General features: G+C 36.5%; 1 protein-coding gene across 2 annotated transcripts in view; it reads left to right on the top strand.

The window, feature by feature from the left end:
- Positions 1–21,002, top strand: part of GTDC1 (glycosyltransferase like domain containing 1) — a 377,323-nt gene that overhangs the window by 160,248 nt on the left and 196,073 nt on the right. For both annotated transcript variants that reach the window (XM_036858347.1, XM_036858348.1), the window contains exons 6-7: positions 8,750–8,917; positions 13,657–13,830. In XM_036858347.1, coding sequence (XP_036714242.1) covers positions 8,750–8,917; positions 13,657–13,830 — 342 coding nt within the window. The remainder of the gene's footprint in view (positions 1–8,749; positions 8,918–13,656; positions 13,831–21,002) is intronic.

Genomic DNA, 21,002 nt, shown 5'->3' with positions numbered 1-21,002 from the left:
GGAGGAACGAGACCTACAGTATCTCAACTCCTCATCTCTGGAAAGAGGTGGTGTTCACCAAGTCTCCGTATCAGGAATTCACTGACCATCTTGTAAAGACCCACACCAGAGTTTCTGTGCAGAGGACCCAGGCTCCAGCTGTAGCTACCACATAGTTTTCTATGAGAAAAATAAAGTGAATGAAGCTAGTTTAAAAAAAAAAATGAAATGAAATATGACGGAAACAAGTAACACAGTATGTAAAATTATATAACAAACCAGACCCACATTTTTAACAGACATGTTTGGTGACCAAGCCCTTTAGTTTAATTAAATCTCCAATGCAGTTTCTTTCATTGGTCTATTATATATTATCTTTAGTTACCTACTGGACACTCCATTTATATTCAGCATTTGTAAAATCTGTCTCTGTATTTCTCCTCTACTCCAACTGCTCATTTGTTTTCTCCTCTTGTGTTAAGGAATGTTACTACTACCCATCTGATTACACAAGCTAGAAACCCTTGAGTCACCCTTAGCCTCTCCCTCCCAGTCATCATCATTTCTATTTCCTTTGTTGCTCTTAATATCAGCCATTTCTCTCTATCCCCCCTGCCCTGCCCACCTCCTCATTATTTCAGTCAGCTGACTCCTTCCTGTTATTTAGGGTGTTGCTTAGATTGCATTTCTTCAGGAGGTCCTGCATTGATGGTCATCACCTTTCTGCAATTTGTCTAACAGTGTAATCTCCTAGAAAATATGTGATGAATGAAGGGATGAAATAAAATTGCTCAGGTTAGTGCAGTTCTTCTTTGTACCATTTATATTCTTTTATTTCTCAAACATAGACTATAATAAAAAGTGCAGTTAGCAGGAAACAGTGAGTCACATTCTAATCTTAGATGGTTCAAAATCAGTGTGGAGTTAACTGAAAAAGCAGAGACTTTGTGGCCACATCAACTTGGATTTGAAACTCATCTCTGCCTCTTAGTAACTGTTATTGTCTTAGCACTTCACCAAACCTCTTGTAATACTTTAATTTCTTAATTGGTAAAATGGGGATAACAGGACATATCTTTTAGGATGATGATTAAATAAGATATACTTTAAAAACCTTGCATAATACATGGGTCCCTGTCTTCCTTTAGAATATTACAGAGACTTAAGGATCTCATTATCAAAAAAAGTGATGATGGAGAGCCGTGGTTTTAAGTGAATTGGTTTTATCTATATTTGGTTATGTATAGAACAACTTCCCTTATTTTGAGAGTGGTAGTGATGATGGTACTTTATTTGATTCCTTTTCCTCTCATTTTACTACCACTTTTCTTAGCCAGTGAGCATTCATAACTCAGTTAATTAAGGATAGTAAGAAGAAATAAAGCCTTTCCAGTATGATAATAAATGTACAGTGAATCCCCATATGGCTAACAGATAAAGTATGAACTTCTCATCCTGCATTCGGGTACCTCTAGGTCTGGTGGAAGATCACCTTTTCAGTCTTACTTCCTTTTATTCAAACCCTGAACTTTAGCCAACTGTCCTTCCTCTCTGACTTATTTAAATAGCACTGATCCTTCTAGACCCAAAACCTCAGGACCCAGGCCTCCCCTGCTACCCTCAATAAACTTGAGACTTCCTGGTTTTCTGCTGCCCTTAGTTTTCTCTTCTTCCTCTGAACGGATAGGGCTTAGTGCCTTCTACCTTCATTCATAATCAGCCTCTTGCACTGCTTGTTAACATATCTTGTGCAGGACAGAGCTATTACTTATCTTTTTTATTGCTATTTAATGTTTCCTCTACTTATGGCTTGTTTTGCCAATTATATTGTCAGCTCTTTTGGCACAGGGGTGATATACTTCTTAGCTTGTCAAGTCAGGAGACTTGATAATATTTTGATTTGTTGACTTATTGATAGATGGCATAAAACAGATATATCTATAAACGTTATGAATAGTTCATGGTACCTTGTGTCTTAGAAGAATACTCTTAACAGATGCTAGTCCCAAAATATATAAAAAGTGTTTCTGTACACAGTAAAAATTTCAGTTCATTTGTGATTTTTTTCAATAATAGGGCCCATCCTCCCTTCCTTTTCTTCCTTTCTTGTTACAAACATAATTACTGAGTATCTTTTATGGATTAGATACTATGTCAGATACCAAGAGTTAAAACACTTGAGAGCTTGCTTGAGTAATTTAAGAGATACCCGAATTTAAGTGGCACTGGTAGCTAAGAAAGCACCACAGGTGTTATGTAATTTGTCTCCTTAAGCATCTGTAAGGCAGGTCAGAGTGTTGATGACTGTAGAGTGGATAGATGTTAAGAAACCAGTTGGAGATTTTGCTCAATGGCAGGTCCTACCTACAAACCTCAATTCCCTGCCTTCTGGACAAGTGTTCTTTACATTGTGCTCTCCTAGCTATCATGATAAGCACAGGAAAGGAACATTACATGGTGGAAAAACTGACCTATTAATTGATGCTACATAATGGGACAGCTATTGGGAAGCTGGATACTGTGTTAGCCTGTAAATTACCCCCCACAAGAACCTAGGAAATTAAATGACTCCCATTTCTTTTCCTTTAAATATGCTTCCATCTTGTATTTTTAATTGTTTTAGCAAATGGAAACATTTGGTTATGCACATTCTTCAAGGTTTTTGAAAATCCATAGCATTTAAACGTGCAATAGAAATGTTCTAATTAAGATAAAGTAGCTGACATCTAAAGCATAGTTAAAATGAAATTTTGTATATCAATGATTAATGAATATTAGAACTTTCTACACAGGTTTTTATAAATTTAAAAAATATATTTAAGCCGAAGACTTTTGAAATGTTTGGCAGTAATTTTGACGTATGCATGTATGTATCATTGAGCTCCTGTTACATTGAAACACTGTCAACACACTTTGGAAGTGGTACAGCAGAGGAAAGGGTAGCACTCCTCTTTCACTTCTCACATCCAGTTCATCAGCAAACCTGGACAGCACCATCAGCAAAAACCCAGTCAGACCGCTTCTCAGCACCATCAACGCTATCATTTTAGTCCAAGAGACTGACATTTCTTTTCTCTTTCCTACTCTTCTCCCTTCTTGCAAAGTGATTCCTTACAGTCTGTTTTCCATACAGCAGTCAGAGTAAAGTTCTCTGATATTAAAAAAAAAATAAAACATCTCATGAAATACGTAAACAGATACAATAGAAATACAAGAGATTATACAAGAAAAATTTTAAACTTTATAGATGTAAATCAATCTAAAAATCATGAATCTAAAAAGTTAAAAATCATGTTCGGGTCGATGATATTATGACACATCGTATCATGAAATCTGTTAAAATATATGTTTCAGAAATAATTTTTAACATAGCAAAACATGCATTAAAAGCAAAAAAAATTAAAATTGCGATGGTTTATACATATTACAAAGTGAAAGAATAAAGGTAAATTCACCCAATATGCATTTATTATTTTGTTATTTCCCTAGTTAAAATCCTTCATTCTCTTTCCATTGCTCTTACCATAAAATTCAAAATTATTTTCTTGTCTCACAAAGGCCCATAGACTTCCTCAGCATCTTCTCTGGCCATTCATTGAATTAATTGCTCCAGCTTCCTTGGTCCTTATTCAGTTCCTCAGCCTGCCAATTTTCTTCTTGCCTGAGCTACTTTGTTTTATATTTTAGGTCCATTATTTAGCCTAGTACCTTGCAAATAATAGATGCTCAATGTATGCTGACTAAATGAGTGCCAGAATGCAAATAGTGGCCATCTCTTTTGGGGTGGTTGTGCATGATAATTAATTTATAATTTTTGTACTTAAAACATTTTCTGTAATGAACATGTGTTTTCTAATTATCAGAAGGAAAAAAATAGCATTCTGGCATTCTACAATTGGAGACCCTGGTAGATGAAATTCAGCAAATCAGGAGGAACTTAGAAATTAGATTATCACAAGTAGATCAAGGGTCTATACAAGAAAATCAATTCAGTGAGGAATTGCATTCAGGTAGGGTGGGTGGAGTGTTGGGTTAAGGGAAGCTGGTCCATCAAGAGTTGTGCTTTCCCATTAATTTACGGCTATTTAATTTAAACTTAAATCAAATTGAATTTAAAATTTAGTTCCTCAGTTACACTAGCTACACTGCAAGTGCTTGATAGCCATAAGTAGCTAGTTGCTGCTGTATTGGACGGTACAGATATAGAACATTTCCTTCTTGCAGAAAATATTGTATCACAGAAAGTACAGGATCTAGAATCCTGGGAGTAGATATCAAGGAACAGGAACTCAAGATAGGCAACAAAAGAATGAAGGAAGACTTAGGGAGTGAGGCTGGGCAATGTGTATCTAGACAAGAAATTTAAGTATTGAGCAAGGTGACACAGCTGGAAGATGGCATTCACTCTTCTGTCAAAGGCTTGTTGAAAGCCCTGCAGGGAATTATTTAAGTATAAATAACAACCCAAATTGGTATCTGTGTTAAATCTGTGTTCTGTATCCCATTATGTGATAAATGGTTTCGGAAGGTGGGGGGCTATTGAAAAAACTTCATGGGTCAAGAGTGAGATAATTAGTCCATGAAGGATTTTCTCCTAGATTGTATGGCAGTGGTTGGAATATTGAATGCCTGTCCTCTGTTTCTCATTTCACTGACCCTTCATGCCATTTAAGGTATAAAAGTATGCATCTTGATAATAGTAGTCACACTCCTACAGTGCTGATGTATATTTTAACATCTCATTTGACATATTAAGAAAATAGGATAAGGCAAACAACTAGTGTATTCAAACTGAATCAAAGAAAACTAAAATCTAGAAGTTCATTGTGTTGAATAATTTTGGATTCCTTAAGCAAATATGACTCAGATTGTAGGTATAATGTGCATTGAAAATACTTGAAGCATGTATATGCATACAATCCCAAATACCTAGAACGGCATTCACGTACTTTTACAGCACAGAGCTGTTTTGGTTAGACGATTATAATAGCAGCTTACTTATACTTTTGGTGAGATGGTAAGCTAATGATGTAGCCATTAATTTGAATTTAGCAGACATTTTAAATATAGGTTTCTCTTACAGAGACAAAAGTTGCAATTTAAAGCTCTTGGTGGTCTAAAAACAGCTTAATTCTGTAGTAGCATGGTAATAAGTACTAATCCAGCTTATACAGTGATTGTAGTATGTCATGTTTGTGAAAGATTCCCCAACTGCTTTCTCTGGGTTTTATGTTAATTTAAAAATATTAAACATAAAACCTTATAACATCTTCATGCTGAGATAAACTGTTCAATTTAACTTGTGCCCAAGCAGCAGCTGTCAGGAATTATCTTGTTCCTAGTGGTTTTTGCTATCACCTTGTGCCCTTTCCTGCCAGAGACACAGTGTGGGATGGTAAAGCTCACCTTGTTAGGATTTATTGCTTAAATAATACCTGAGGCAAGATGAACATTGGGAGCCTAGGGATTAGCTGCTGACTGAGTGATGTCATTCATTGTATTATACACTTCTTTTTAATTGATGGAGGACGGCAAAGAAAAAAATTGCCTATGAATCTTACCTGCATTTCTTTTGTGGGCATCTTCATCACTTCTTTTTAGGTGTCATTGAGCTGAATATTTGAGGAGTTGCTTATTGTCCAATTTAACTTCGATTTTACAAGCAAAAAAGCAAAGAGAAATGTTTTACTAATGTTGGAGATAATTCCCACAATTTAGAAGTAGTGAGCGCTATTTCAAGATTAGTTATAAAAATAAAATGAGTTTCCTGTTAAAGATTGAACAAACTGAAGGAAGTGTTGGTGTGGGCAGTCCCAAATGGGTAATATTATGAAAATCATTGCCATTTTACTTCTGAATGTATTGCATTCTCTCGTTTGAGAGCTTTTATTTGGAAGTCTCAATTTTAGATTTGGATTCCTTGATTATGGATCAGCTGGTAGATAGGGTAAGGAGAGGCGGTATGTGGTAGGAGGAGAGTGAAGGGCTTGCTTTAGTTAAACATTTGCTACAGATGTTCCACCCCGAGGATAGTTCTCTTGGAGGAAATGAACAATTGGAGTCTGACTAGAAATACATATATGATGGGTTTATTGTTTATGGAATGTGGCATATTTTTCCCTTCTGCTTACTGCCATTTAATGAATATCCTCCCAAATTTGTAGTTTTATAAATGTATAACTTAAAAATTTGCAAGACTAGATCAGTGAGTTACAATATATCATTTATTTAATCAAATGTTAGCATTTTGCACATTTATTTCTATCTATGAATATTTGAATATTTGTTATTAGTGGCCTTTGGACCGAACTATTTAAGAATTAGTTGCAGACATCATTACACTTCACATGTTAATAATTCAACGCGTGTCTCCTAAGAATGAGGATATTCTCCTACATAATTGCAGTAAAATCAATACACTTCAATTTAAGATTGATAAAACTTTGCAATTTTATATTCAGAGTTTCCCTATTGTTCTTATATCTTCTACAGCTGTTTTTTTTTTTTTCCCCATTCAGTATCCCATCAAGGATCACACATTGCATTTGGTTTGGGGGTCTTTTTATTTCCCTTTACTCTAGATTTTTTTCCTTTTATGACCTTGACAATTTTTGGAGATCCAGCCCATTTATTTTGCAGAATATTTGTCTGGCTGTTTCCTCACTACCAAATTCAGATCGAGCATTTTTGTCAGGAATTGGTGATCTCTATCTTTCTCAGTGTATCACATTGGGAGATACATGATATCCCTTTGGCCCATTATTGTTCATATTAAGTTTGGTCACTTGGGTAAGTTGATGTCTACCAAATTTCTCCATTATAAGGGTACGATTTTTTATAATTAATAAATAGGTGGAAGCTGCAGTTAATGAGTTTTTCTTCCTTGTGTGTGAAAAACATTGAGTTTGCTCAGGTCTTAATGATTAACAATGAGTCATTGTTTGCAGTAGTTTGTATGTTGGGAATGGGGAGTGGGAATAGAGGGGCGTGTATTACTCAATAACTTGATCCACAAGTTGCCATCTGTTTTCTTTTAAGGAAAATATAGATTGACTGAGATTAAATTTTATTGTTATCTCCACTAAAGATCAGATTTGTAGATAAGCAAATACCTTCATATTTCAGAATTTTCAATCTAAATTTTAGAAAAGCTTATACTTAGTGGTGGTGGTGGGAATATTTTTGGAAAAAATAGAGGACGTTTTCTGAACATGAATTTTCTATTTGCTTTAGTTGAGTACAAATAGACACTTTTTAAAAATGCATCTCCTTGATAAGATTTTTTACTTTAAAGCAATAAACCATAGCATTAATACAGCAATGTGAGTTTAGGGAGGTGGCTGCTTTTTGGTCTTATGTGCCTTTTTTAGCCCATGAAGAAGACACTTGAATTCCTCTTTATGATGTATGCACTTATTATGTAATCATTCTTCTTATGTGAAAGGCTAGTGCTGCAGATCATATAAACACCTGAAGTTAGCCATTTGGCTTGTCAGCAAGGGAGAATTTATAGTAGTTGTAATCATGGTAATAACAAGGATGCTATTTTGTATTTATTAAGTACAGTAAAATGTGTTTGCAATGTAAGTGGTCCACAACGAATTCATATCTGTGGTGTAATGAATAGTACTTCGGGCTTAGAAGACTGGGAATCTCTGCTTTGCCACTTACTACCAGTGTGATTCTAGGAAAAACCCTTAACCTTCTTGGACCTCATTTTTTAGAATGGGAATTAAAGCTGTAAGGGTCAAATGATGCTATATTATGTTATAAAGGTGGCATTCCATCAAAATTGTGCCATCTAAATGTCCTCAGCTGCTCAGGGACTGTAATTTGTCCCTCTTTTGTGTCCACACGTGTTAGCCACCTCATTAGTGAAATATTTCCAGGTTGTCCCAGACAGTTGTCTGTTTGTTCCTCTAGTACTTTGTACATGCCACTGTTATTGGCAGCATTCATTCTGCAGGCTGTCTTGTTCATCTTTTCTGTTCTTCCTGGCTTGACCCTGTTAGCTAGTAGGCATTTATGATAAATGTTTGTGGAATGAGTGAGTAAATAGACACTATTTCATTTATAACCATGGATAGGTAGACTTTCAGTTTCCTTTTTTCCCCCCAAAGACAAGGAACCAGGCTTTCTTCATTTTTAAAATTTATGTTTTATATAAGGGATATTACAGAGTGTACATATGGTGCCATCAGCAGTCCAGTAATCGAGAAGAAAATATAAAAAAAAAACCCCACAAATATTGCAGAATATTTAAAAGGGGGGCATAAGAAAACATGCCAAGAGAAAAAGCCCTCACTAGATAAGTCTATTGCATAAATCAAAAGGGTTTATGTCATAACACGAACACGTGCCATTCCTGCTCATATATTGAATTTCAGTAGTTGGTTGCATAAAGAAGTAAAGTGTAATGAAACTGGCAAGCAAAGTATTCCCCAGTCAGCCTTATCTTTGTTCCATTTGTCCTTCAGATGGAGCTTTTCTTGGCTTTTTTCAATAAAATCCATCCAGCTTTTTTTTTTTGCATTTCTCTGTAACTGAGCTGAGAAGACCAATGAGATTCAGGGCTTTTATAGTTCTTAGCAGCTGCTTTTTAAGAGATCAAAACTTAGAATGCTGCTACATGGTATTAAGGCTTAACTCTTGATGTGTCCCTATGGGGGATATGTTTTCCTTGGGGTAGGATGAGGAAAGAGGAGAGAAGGCACAGGATGCCCACTTCAAGTATGCTCGGGGTGGTAACCCTAATTTCCTTGTTTCCTAGGATCCTCTTCGCAAGCTCAGTGCTTAACCTGACTGAACTGGCTGCCCTTCGGCCTGACCTTGGGAAATTGAAAAAGATTCTGTACTTCCATGAGAACCAATTGGTATATCCTGTCAAGAAATGTCAGGAGAGGGATTTCCAATATGGATACAACCAAATTCTCTCATGGTAGGTATAGATTGTATCATTATATTTAGTCCTTTGCCATCTTTTTCCTTATAGTTAGCTTTTAAATCTGGAGACCTCCTGTACACTTATTTTAAAAATACCTTAAATTAGGAGCAAATGTTTAAACATACCTTCCATGGTAGGAATTACTTGTGCCTCTGCAATATGTACATATAAGAGAACAGCTAATCCTTTTATAAAATACATATGTGTAACAATCTAAATGTTGAACTAATTATCTAACTGTATTTTCTACAACATTCAAAATAGAATCAAAGGGGTGACAGGGACCTTCTTCAGCCCCTGATTCCATCATCTACTGTGTGAGACATACTTTTAGAAAAAGGCAGTGAGTCAACTTTTATTTACCAGCTACTTTCCATGTATCCAGCTGAAATCAAAATAGAAATTTACAGAGGAATAAACAAAAATTAAAGCATAATGGAGCAAGGGGTTTTTGTCCTTTTTTTTTTCTTATTGTTTGTAAGAGAAAACTATGGAAAATGAATCTTTAGGAGGTTTTTTTTCCCCTCTTGAGTCTTCTGAAACTGCCTAGCCTTAAAATACCATGACATTTCAAAGGTGATGGTCCTTCTCTACTGTTACTTCAACAAAGTGTATCTCCTGAAGCTTAGTTAATGAAAGAAGTTAATAACAACTCTGAAACAGCTTTGCTATTGGATCCCAGCCACATAACTGCAACACTCAAAGGGAGTCAGTTTGGCAGTGATTGGGTTCAGTTTACTCACCTTTTTTAATAGTTATTAGCAACTGGGATTGATGATGTGTTTAAACAGAATTCCAGCTCTTTTGCAAGTATATTCCATAGTTTCACTGACATAGAAAAACGGCTAGATGGTAATACTTCTGTGTTTTGAGCATTTTGTAAATGTTTTCCTGCAATCATTTTTACAAGCTGCTTCAAATGAAGTAGCAGCGCTATCAAAATAGAGTGGAGCTGCTTCACATCAAATGTCTCATAAAAAAAGCAACCGTTTTAAAATTTCATAATAAAATTAAAATTCTTTATTTTATATTGAAACAGAGGGGGAAAATATGTTTTAAAGACAAAAATAAAATCATTTTGTGCTTTATCAATATGGAAAACATTTGTAATATTCTTTTGATTTCTTGAATTAGCATCATTCTTTTCCTCAAATAGTGTGTGTTTATTACCCCTGAGAAATAACTGGGGAAAAAAATTAAGTCTATTTTTCCCTTTATGGGTGGCTTTAAAGTTAATGGAAGTTACACCCACTCATATCATAGAGGAAATGCATGAAAAAGAATACTTCTGTAAACTATCTTGGAACTTTAATTTGGCATAAACTGGGGTTTTAAGAATATAAGTAGTTGGGTTGAATGCCGTTAGAGGGCAGATAGCTAAAAAAATTTTTAGCTCACTACGCCTCATCTCTTTGTTTCAGAAAAGATTGTTTTGCTCAAAGGGAATGAGACTATAAAAGCTTATATATAATTTTTCAGCATTGCTCTTCTCAAGAGGGTAAACTGATAGACGAGCTTGGAGAGAAAGAAGTGGGCTTGATCATTGGTGGGACTCTTAGTGAGAAAAAAACTGGCTTGCAGTCGTCCAGAGGAAAAATAAGAGTGTCAGAAAGCAGTCCTGTTCAGATTCAGTTTGAAAAGTATGACTCCAGCTTCCTAAAATGTTTCTTTAGTTTTTTTGCTGACTTCTGCTTTTGTTGGCACTGTCAGGTTTCTTTCTTGACTGTGTGACAGTTAAGGACTTCAGAGATGACTGACACAAGCACTCACCTTAAATAGAGGTTTCACTAACCCTCTGACTGATGAACACATGCCATAACTACCTATTATGACCTGTGGGTCACTATTACAATATATGACATATGGTGAAAACAGACTAGCTGTAAAACATCCTTCAACTTTTGGTATATTATTATATTGGCTTCCTTATTGCTTGATATTGTGTCAGCACTTCTGTGACATTCTCTTGTATTATCCATGTTGTAATCACTGCTAATCCCAAATTTGCACTAGGTTGCAACTAAAAAAAAAAAAAAAAACTTGTATGGGAAAACAGTTTTGCAGGAGTGGGGGGCAGATAGGGGTGGCAGGTCAACATTCCTTTTGTTAGTTTTTCATTCTGCTATGTATTGATAATAGAAACTTTGACTGTCTCAGTAAATGTGAATTAAACTAAACTGAGGACTTGCTGTGGTATTCCTGCTCTATAAGCTCTGTTTATTCATTTGTGTTTTACAGTCTTGTGGGCTTGCATGTCTTCTTTTCAGTTTCCTTGATGTCCTTTTCAGGGTGAAATAAAACTAACTGCTTTTTCTGCTTGATCTTGTATACCTTCTTATCAAAGCATTTGTATGCATTTTATTGAGATCCAGTGACACTGAGACACTGAATCATGGCTTAAAGCAAAGAGGGTTATTTTAAAAAACGAAACAATGATTTACTAAAATGATTTTTTGATTCATAAAGGGAACATAGTACATATTCCTGTTTGTCCAGCTCACCCATAGTTATCATTTGTGTTCATTGGTTTCCAAGGAAATGTTATAGGCAAATTTGGAAACTACTGACATATTAATGACACATAAACTTTGTTTTTACATTTCCTTCTATGTATTTTAGATTATTTTTAATAAAAAAAATACTAAGGAGAGGATCACAGCCTTTGCATCGAAAGCAACAGCCAATATTATATTTCTTTTGTTTAATTCTGAAGGTCCATGGTGTTGTGGTCCTTTATAATACATTATGTAATCAGTAGGACCTAGTGGTATGGATTTCTGGATCCATTTTCACCAATTTCTTCTATTTCTCTGACTACTCCAAATCTAATATAAAAAAATAAGTTATTTGTAGAGTTTCTATATAATCCTTCCTGTGTAGTCTCAGAACTTTAAAAACCCTAACAGTTTCTTGAAGCAAGGGTTAAAATGAGAAATAGACTTTAACCACATGTTATGAAGGTATGCTCTTAGTATGAAGTAGCTTTATCTGGATGAATCTCCTTGAAGGCAGTGAAAAGTATGGCAAGTGTTCTGTTCTCAGTACTGTGGTGTAAAACGAAGTACATCACCAACATAGAAACCCAATGTGGGTAGTTGGGCCACAAAGAAAAAGGTCCTCCTGTACTTGGTGATAATATTGAAAATTCCTGGCGTTGCGGAAAAATACATTGGGTTGGCCAAAAGTTTCCTTCGGTTTTTAAAGTAAAAACGAAAGACACATTTTTCATTTTCACCAAGAACTTCATTGAACAACGTATTCACTGTTTTGTTCCACTACCTTCTGCCATCTTTCAGGCAGCTTCATAATTCCATCTTCCCAAAGCTTTTTATCTTTTTGAGCATAGAACTGTTGCAGGTGCCTTTTACAGTCTTCCAGGGAATTGAAATTTTTTCCATTAAGAGAATTTTGTAAAGACCGAAATAAATGGAAATCCGAAGGTGCAATGTCTGGTGAATTCGGCAGATGAATCAGCTTGATCCTAGTCAAGCTGTAACAGTTTTTGCCTGGTCATCAAAGAAACGTGGTCTTGCATTATCCTGACGGAAGATTATGCGTTTTCTGTTGACTAATTCTGGATGCTTTTCATCGAGTGCTGCTTTCACTTGGTCTAACTGGGATCAGTACTTGTTGGAATTAATCGTTTCGTTTTCCAGAAAAAGCTTACAATAGAGGACTGCCTTCCAATCCCACCATATACACGACATCACCTTCTCTGGATGAAGACTGGCTTTTGGTATGGTTGGTGGTGGTTCATTTTGCTTGCCCCACCATCTCTTCTGTTGCATATGATTGTACAGTATCTACTTTTCATCGCCCATCACAATTTGTTTTAAAAACGGAACGTTTTCTTTACGTTTAAGTAGAGAATCATATGCAGAAATACGGTCAAGAAGGTTTTTTTCCGCTTAACTTACATGGAACCTAAACACCAAACCGATTCACGTAACCAAGCTGGTGCAAATGATTTTCAACGCTTGATTTGGATGTTTTGAGTATGTCAGCTATCTCCTGCATGGTGTAATATTGATTGTTCTTAATTAATGTCTCGATTTGATCGCTATCAACTTCAACTGGTCTACTGGACCATGGAGCATCATCCAGCGAGAAATCTGCAGCACGAAATTTTGCAAACCACTTTTGACGTGTTCAGTCAGTCACAGCACCTTCTCCATACACCACACAAATTTTTTTTTTTTTTGCGTTTCAGTTGAGTTTTTACCTTTCTTGAAATAATAAAGCATAATATGCCGAAAATGTTGCTTTTTTTCTCCCATCTTCAGTGTTAAAATGGCTACACAGAAATTCACCAATTTTGATTTTTTTTTTAAAGGCACACTGATGTGACAGCTGTCACAATGCAATCTAACAAAATTATTTCGAATGAAGTTAAAGACAACTAAAATGCTACTGGAGCCATCTTACGGAAAACACCAAACGGACTTTTTTGGCCAACCCAATACTTTGGTTTGAAGCGTCATAGGATCCCATTAAATGACTTAATTCCTCTCCTGCCTTTCCTCTCTGATGCCAATAATCTACCTTCCCTTGATATAATGCTAATGAAACTAACTTATCTACTAGAGTCATTTTGATAAATACTGGTAGGAAGTGCAGAGTTCTTTGCAAACCCAAGGTGCAGTATAAATTCTGATTAATAAAAAGTCTTAGGCTTATAAAAATAACTGAACAAGTGTGGGCTCACCATATGCATTTATCCTTTCCCTTTGCAGCCTGGTGGCTGATGTGGTGGTATTCAACTCGGTTTTTAATATGGAGTCATTTCTCACTTCTATTGGAAAATTCATGAAGCTGATTCCTGATCACAGACCCAAAGATCTGGAAAGCATCATCAGACCCAAGTGCCAAGTTATTTACTTTCCCATCAGGTTTCCTGATGTGAGCAGGTCAGTATGTTTAACTCCATTTTCAATATTGTGTCGTAAATTATTCCCCAAATGTGTAAAAATCGGTGATGTTCTTGCCAATTTTGACTTTTCAGCGTAAGCATGATTAGTTAGAGAATCAAGTTCTATTTCGCCATGCTGTGATTTACAAAGATTTTAAATAATCATGTGTCCAACCTGTCACTGAATGGTTAATTCTGATACTGAGTTCTTCCTTTCTTTTCTCTTATTTATTTGTTTGCCAAAGCAAGGTGCTTTGGCTTTTGACACTTACTGTTTTGTTTATTTGTTGTTTTGCTACAGAAGTCATTGTCAAGCATAGGTCTCAGCCTTTGTATTCAGCTTATGCCCATTGGTTTATACGTGTAATAGTAACTTCTAAGTAAAGCAGTGTTAAGTTTTACTGCTTAGATTACTTTCATTTCCCATGCTGTTTTTTCATTTTTTTTCCCCTTTTCCCATTTTTTATTACTTATATTATCTTAGTAAAGAGTTAGGTCTTCTATATTGGGTTGCAAATGCACTTAATTGCCATTTCTTTTTCTCAGTCACTAAGGATATTTTTTATTACCCTTATCTCTGGGCCCACCCTGAATTAGCAATGGATGATGTGGCTCAAAGGGAACATTCTAGAATTCCTTTTCACTTTTGATTAAACCTAGCAAAATTGTTTTTACTACCACCAGGAATATTTTCCCCTTGTGAATAGAAAGTTTACTTCAGTGGGACTCATACTAGCTGGGGATGCTGCTGTTTTGTAACTGACTGTGTCCTTAAAAAGAGTTCAGGGACAGCTGTTTCTTCCCCCTCCTTGAAATGAAGGCAGGAGACAATTTAATGTCCACATATGCTATGCAGGAGGTCAGCGTTAGTCTCTATGTTCTGGACTTACTGAGTTCACCCAGATTTTGCTGTGGGGACACCCACTCTTCCACACCCCTAATACTGATTTAAGTGTCTTACTAGTTAATATTGCATTGAAGAAAAATCTGCCTAATACCAAATCAAGCTAGTGAGTCATAAAATTTAAGTTAGAACAACTTGCCTGATCCTTACTTTATGGAGTTCAGAAAACAGAAGGCCGGAGAAGCAGACTGGCTTGTGCTCACACTGCTGATTACTGTCAGAGACTGTATTAAAATTTAGACTCTATGACTTTTGATTAAATTTTCTGTTAACTATCTAATCTTCCTGTCAGTATAGATCATTTGTCAAAAATATTTAATGATTTATTTACAGTTTTGAAAACTATAAAGCTAAGTGAAACTAAGATCTCAATTGATTTTCATATATATGTAAATATGTATATAATGTGTATTTGTAATACATAATTTTCATATGTGTGATGAGAGAATGTCAACTTCTGAAAAATATGATTGTTATACTTTAGATCTGTGATTAGCTAGAACACAGCTTATACTTTAGATCAGGGGTCCCCAACCCCCCGGCCTGTTAGGAACCGGGCCGCACAGCAGGAGGTGAGTGGCGGGCGAGCGGGCAAAGCTTCATGTGCCGCTCCCCATCACTCCCCATTGCTCGCAGTACCACCTGAACCATCCCCCGGTTCGTGGAAAAATTGTCTTCCATGAAACCGGTCCCTGGTGCCAAAAAAGTTGGGGACCGCTGCTTTAGATCATATTTTGAACCTTATTTTTTGACATGCTTTTGAGTTTTTCATATAATAATGTATCGTCAAAATACACATCTTTAAGTGAATAGGTAGTTATAGCACATCTTAGTTATTATTGCTATAGAATTCCAAATAAATAGTATGTTTTAAAATTCATTTGCATCTGATATAGTCCTACAACATCCTATGTTTAATACACCTGTGGCAATTGAATAGTTTATTAATTTGGACTGTATTACCGTAAATAAATCTAGCTAAATGGAAGAAGGTTAAAAAATATTGTGGCCAAGATAACATTCATAAGCAAGGTCTTAGCCCAGAGTGTTATTTGAATTATTTTCAAATGGTAATTTGCTTTATCCAACCCAAACTCATATAGTGTAAGTAAGTGATTATTTGCATGAATGACAATCATTCTAATGCCTGCAGTCTTAAAAGAGTATTATTTTGTTGAGATGTTGAAAAATATTTAGTAATTCCAAAGGCAAAATAACCAAGGTGATTAAAAATAAAAAAATTTTTGAACGCTTCTATCTTTCTCTCGAATTTAATTTAAAAACAAAGCAGAACATATACTTAAATTATTAATATAATGTGCTCTAATAATATATAATATAAGGTATATTAATCAGGGAAGGGAAAAAGCCATATTTCAGCAAAATATTTGAGGATTTATAAAGTTGATAATTGTTAAAACTCAGAGCATGTCTGTCATACAGAAATTCAATATTGGGCTTGTAGTACCTGCTGTACCTATTACCTTCCTCACCCCTCCACTGCCTTATTCTCAAAGACCAGAAAAATAGTAGCAAGAAAGAATATTCACTTGAAAATATTTCATTATATGTATTAAAACATTTTGAAGTGGGAAAGCTCTTAAATACTGTAGTTAGGCATGCACATATTTGAGTCTTGACCACCACTTACTAGCTCTGTGACCTGTGCAAGTGAAATGACCCTGAACTTAGGTTCTTTAATGGTTATGATTATATTTACCTTATCCCCTCATAGGCATGATGTAGCTATTAAATGAAATAATGTGTGCCAAATGCCCAGCCGAGTGCCTGGCACATAACAGAACCTTAATAAAGTTTAATTCATCTTATTAACTCCTTCATCCCCATTGTTTTATAATCTAGCAGATTTATTGCCACCTGAATATAAAGGACTATCTTCCCCTTTGCCCTCTTTTAACACGTGAATGTAAAGAAGTACTCTGCCAAAGGAACAGCCTAATATAAATAAAGAGGTTCCTTTATATATTCTTTTTATCATCCTGACTCAGGCAGCCTTTTGGTCTCACCAGAACCTAGCATCCATTGATGGTAAGGAGCCAGCTCCTTATGTTCATTCTTCTCTTGTCCTAATTTTCCTCCTTCTTTCTCCAGTTTAACTCCCACATTCTGTCATCATACTTCCTTTCTTGTGTGTACTCTCAAATCTTTTGCACCTTTTCTTTCATATTTGATTAGGAGGAAAACCTCCAGCCGTACCTATTAGCCTACTCTAAATTCATGACCCTTAAATCCACGTGGACCTGTTGAGCTGCATGGTGAATGTACCATAATTCCCCTGTTCTAAATAACTAATCATGCATTTCCTTTCTTTATAAGCTTTTTTTTTTTCTTTTTAAATGTATCCTCTTTATTTATTTTATTTATTTATTTATTTTATGGCTGTGTTGGGTCTTCGTTTCTGTGCGAGGGCTTTCTCTAGTTGCGGCAAGTGGGGGCCACTCTTCATCGCGGTGCGCGGGCCTCTCACTATCGCGGCCTCTCTTGTTGCGGAGCACAGGCTCCAGACGCGCAGGCTCAGTAATTGTGGCTCACAGGCCTAGTTGCTCCGCGGCATGTGGGATCTTCCCAGACCAGGGCTCGAATCCGTGTCCCCTGCATTGGCAGGCAGATTCTCAACCACTGCACCACCAGGGAAGCCCCTCTTTATAAGCTTTTAATACCAAATCTTCTGTCTTCCTTCTCAGATCATGACTGAAAAAAATAGAAGCAATCAGAAGAGAATGTCTATATGCTGCCACCATTACATCTACCCAATTATGTGCTTCTGGGTGCATATTTTTTACCTTCACACCTGTAACTATTGGTGGATTGACCTTGCTTCTGACTGAGGCCCTGTTTCCACTTCTTTGCTGGAGCCCATCCTTCTTGCATACCTAAAAATGATTTTTCTAGCAATTTTTCTCTTATCTGCGTCATCCGTTTTCCTCTTTTCTGGATGGTTCCTATTAGCATATAAAAAACGCTATTTGTTTTACATCTTAAAAATATTCTCTCTTGATTCCACTTCTTCCTCTGCTACTACCTCATTTCTTTATTTCTCTCAGTAGCAAAACCTCTTGAAAGAGTTGTTTACACTTGTTTCCAATTTCATTCCCATTGTTCTTTCTTAAAGCTACTCCACTGAGACTGTTTTTGTCAAGGTCCCTGATGAGTTCCATGCCTCTAAATCCTGTGGTCAGTTCTCAGTCCTCATCTTACGTCACACATCAGCAGCATTGGACACACCGCAACACAGTCTTCAAGTTGGCTTCCAGGACACAGATGCTGCTTCTCAGGCATGTTGCCGGTTTCTCATTATGACCCTGATCTTTAGCTTTGGACTGGCCTTTCCCACTCTTGACCCTTAAGGGGTTAGTGGAGGAAGAGCCCAGGATTGAAATGAGAAGAAAAGATAAAAGAGTCAGGAGGTCATCAATGAGAGAATTATCCTGTGGAATAAAGGGAAGAGAGTTTTAAGGAGATGATTGGTAGTGAATTCAGAGGAGTGAGGTTAAATAAAGTGATGACTAAAATTATCCTTGAATTCAACAATTAAAGGGTCAGTGGTGCCCCACCCTGCATTCTGTTAACTCACAAAAAAGTTTCATATGTTTTTTTCTGGTAGCGAGAGAAGCAGCCTTCAAGTCCAGGTGAGATCTCTTTCTCTTTCTCTTTCTCTCTCTCTCTCGCTGTCTCTCTCTCTCTCCCCCTCTCTCCCCCTCTTCCTCTCCCTCCCCCTCCCCCTCTCCCTCTCCCTCTCCCTCTCTATCTCTCTCTCTCTCTCTCTCTCTCTCTCTCACACACACACACACACACAGAGGCTCTGCTCCATATTTTAAAGATGAAGGCACCAAGGCCCAGAGAAGTTAAGTGTCTTCTGGTAATCACACAGCTAGATATAGACAGAGCAGAAACTGGAACTCCTATCTCAAAATTTCCATCCAGTGCTCAGCTCACCACTTATTGTAAATGCAATTTCAGAGGTCTTGATTATCTGATTTTTCAGCTGACAGCAGATTAGCAGCATCAAATTGGGGGTGCGATAAAGGCAGGCTCACTGACAGCAGTGAAAAGTGACAGCTGACTGACAGCTTGACAACAAGGGAAGAGAGAGATAAACTGTTTAAAAAAATATATGAGAAGTGAAAAAGCATAGCAGCCTGGAGCCATTCTAGGGCAGTACAGGCAACTCTGCACGTGGATGAACCCCTGCAGACATTCCTCCATGATTGTACAGCTTGTACATCAAATGGATAACTGTGATTTATTAAGAAAGATTAAATGGTAGCCAGTAAATTCTCTTTAAGAATATAGGGAAATTCATAACCCACTTTTGGCAGAAATTATAAATGACAGCAAATGGAGCTAAATGTCATGCCTTACTCTAGGATGTACATGAACCATGTTCACCTAAAGGAAGATAATAAACATCTAACCCTTTTTCATGCAGTTGCAATGTCTGTAAGCTTAGGTGACCAGGGAACATTTCAGTAAGACACCTTTTTTGGATTTTTCTGACTGGAGCCTTTTCATGTACCATATCTCTGTTTGCTGCTAGGGTGTATATATTGGCTCCTTCAGCACTGAAGGCATCCAAGCCTGCCAGATGATCGGTAGTCAACAAAACAGATTTTGTAATATTAATACCATGTCTTAGTCCTTTTAGTCTACTATAAGAAAATACCATAGATTGGGGGGCTAATAAACAACACAAATTTATTTCTCACAGTTCTGGAGGCTGGGAAGTCTAAGATCAAGGCTCTGGCAGATTTGATGTCTGGTGAAGGCCTGCTTTCTTATTCATAGATGGCTGTCTTCCCACTGTGTCCTCATGTGGTACAAAGGGCAAGGGAGCTCTCTGAGCTGTGTTTCATAAGGGCACTAATCCCATTCATGAGGGCTCCACCCTCATGACCTAATCACCTCCCAAAGCCCCCATCTCTTAAAAGCATTATATTGGGAGTCAGGATTTCAACATATGAATTTTGAAGAAATACAGATACTCAGCTTGCAGCATACCAAAAGATAAATGTGATCTCAAGACTTAGTGGGATGAGACTCACGATTGGAATGTACTGCAGAGGACGACTATTCTGTGTTAAAGGATATAGATTAGATTGAAAATGAAGGAATTTTTACTGTGCATTTCAAGAAGGCAAATTTCACATAGAGCTCCATGGTGCTGATGGTGTGTGATGAAGAGGAAAAAAGGGAGCAATTCTGCAGCTTACTGAGCTAGATGTTGACTAGAGGAAGCCAATATTTTCCTACTCTAGATCATGTAACTGTCATAAAGGCAAAGCCTAGTAGAACTAGGGAATTTTATATATCCAGACCTTTGCACAGGTCTCAGTCTTATGAAATCAGAACATCTGAGGAATTTGCAACTTGATTTCTGACAGTGTCATCTTTAGAAGGTAGAGCTAGCCATAACAGCTAACCTTCCTGAGTCTTATTTTAGCCCAGCATTATGCTAAGCATATTATACATATTTTAGCATTTTATTCTTCCAACAATTCTAAAAGATATTTTCCATTTATAGTTGAAGAAGCCCAGCCATACAAATATAAGTAGCTTTTTGCCTACACTCATACAGATAGTAAAGGTATAGGTAGAAATCAAACACATTTTTTACCCTAATTTTAGAACCCAACCTCTTAAAAGTCTTTCTATGCTGCCTGTCCCGAAAAGAGAGGTTTTGGACCCTGGTATGTGACTTTGGCCAGTGAAGAACAAATGATTTATAAAAGAGAATTGATGGAAATGTTGAGTGAAAGGGAACATGTCATGGTAATGTTATGAAAGAAAGGACTCAAGGTCTTAGAAAGCAGACTTTGAAAAGATTGAAGTTTTGAAAAAGAGGACACCTGAAAAGGAATGAGCAATTAAAAAAAAAATATTTGTTGAGCGTCCTAATGGAGAACTGTCTGTGGAGCCAAAAGCCCTAGTGTGAATCCTGGCCCTGTCGCTTTCTATCCAGTGAGCTCAGTATAGAACCTCAACCCAAGTCCAATTAACTCCTTATGAAAAAGAGATCATGCTTTTCTTGACTTAAGGAAGAATGAACAATTTTAAGAAAGAATTCTCATAGTCAAATTGAAAATTTGCCTAAAGAAGCAGAATAGGAAGAATATGTCAAAGAAACAGCTGTAGACTCACACCATTATTTCATGTATAAGAAAACTATTTTATTTTTTCAATTTCTAGGTATCTTGTCATTTATCCAAACTCTCTTCGCTTACAAGTTAGCTTATAGCATGACACCT

Source organism: Balaenoptera musculus, chromosome 7 (genome assembly GCF_009873245.2).
Source record: "Balaenoptera musculus isolate JJ_BM4_2016_0621 chromosome 7, mBalMus1.pri.v3, whole genome shotgun sequence".
NCBI lineage: Eukaryota > Metazoa > Chordata > Mammalia > Artiodactyla > Balaenopteridae > Balaenoptera > Balaenoptera musculus.
The sequence above is the reverse complement of the archived record's forward strand: the minus strand, read 5'-3'. Positions and strand labels throughout refer to the sequence as shown.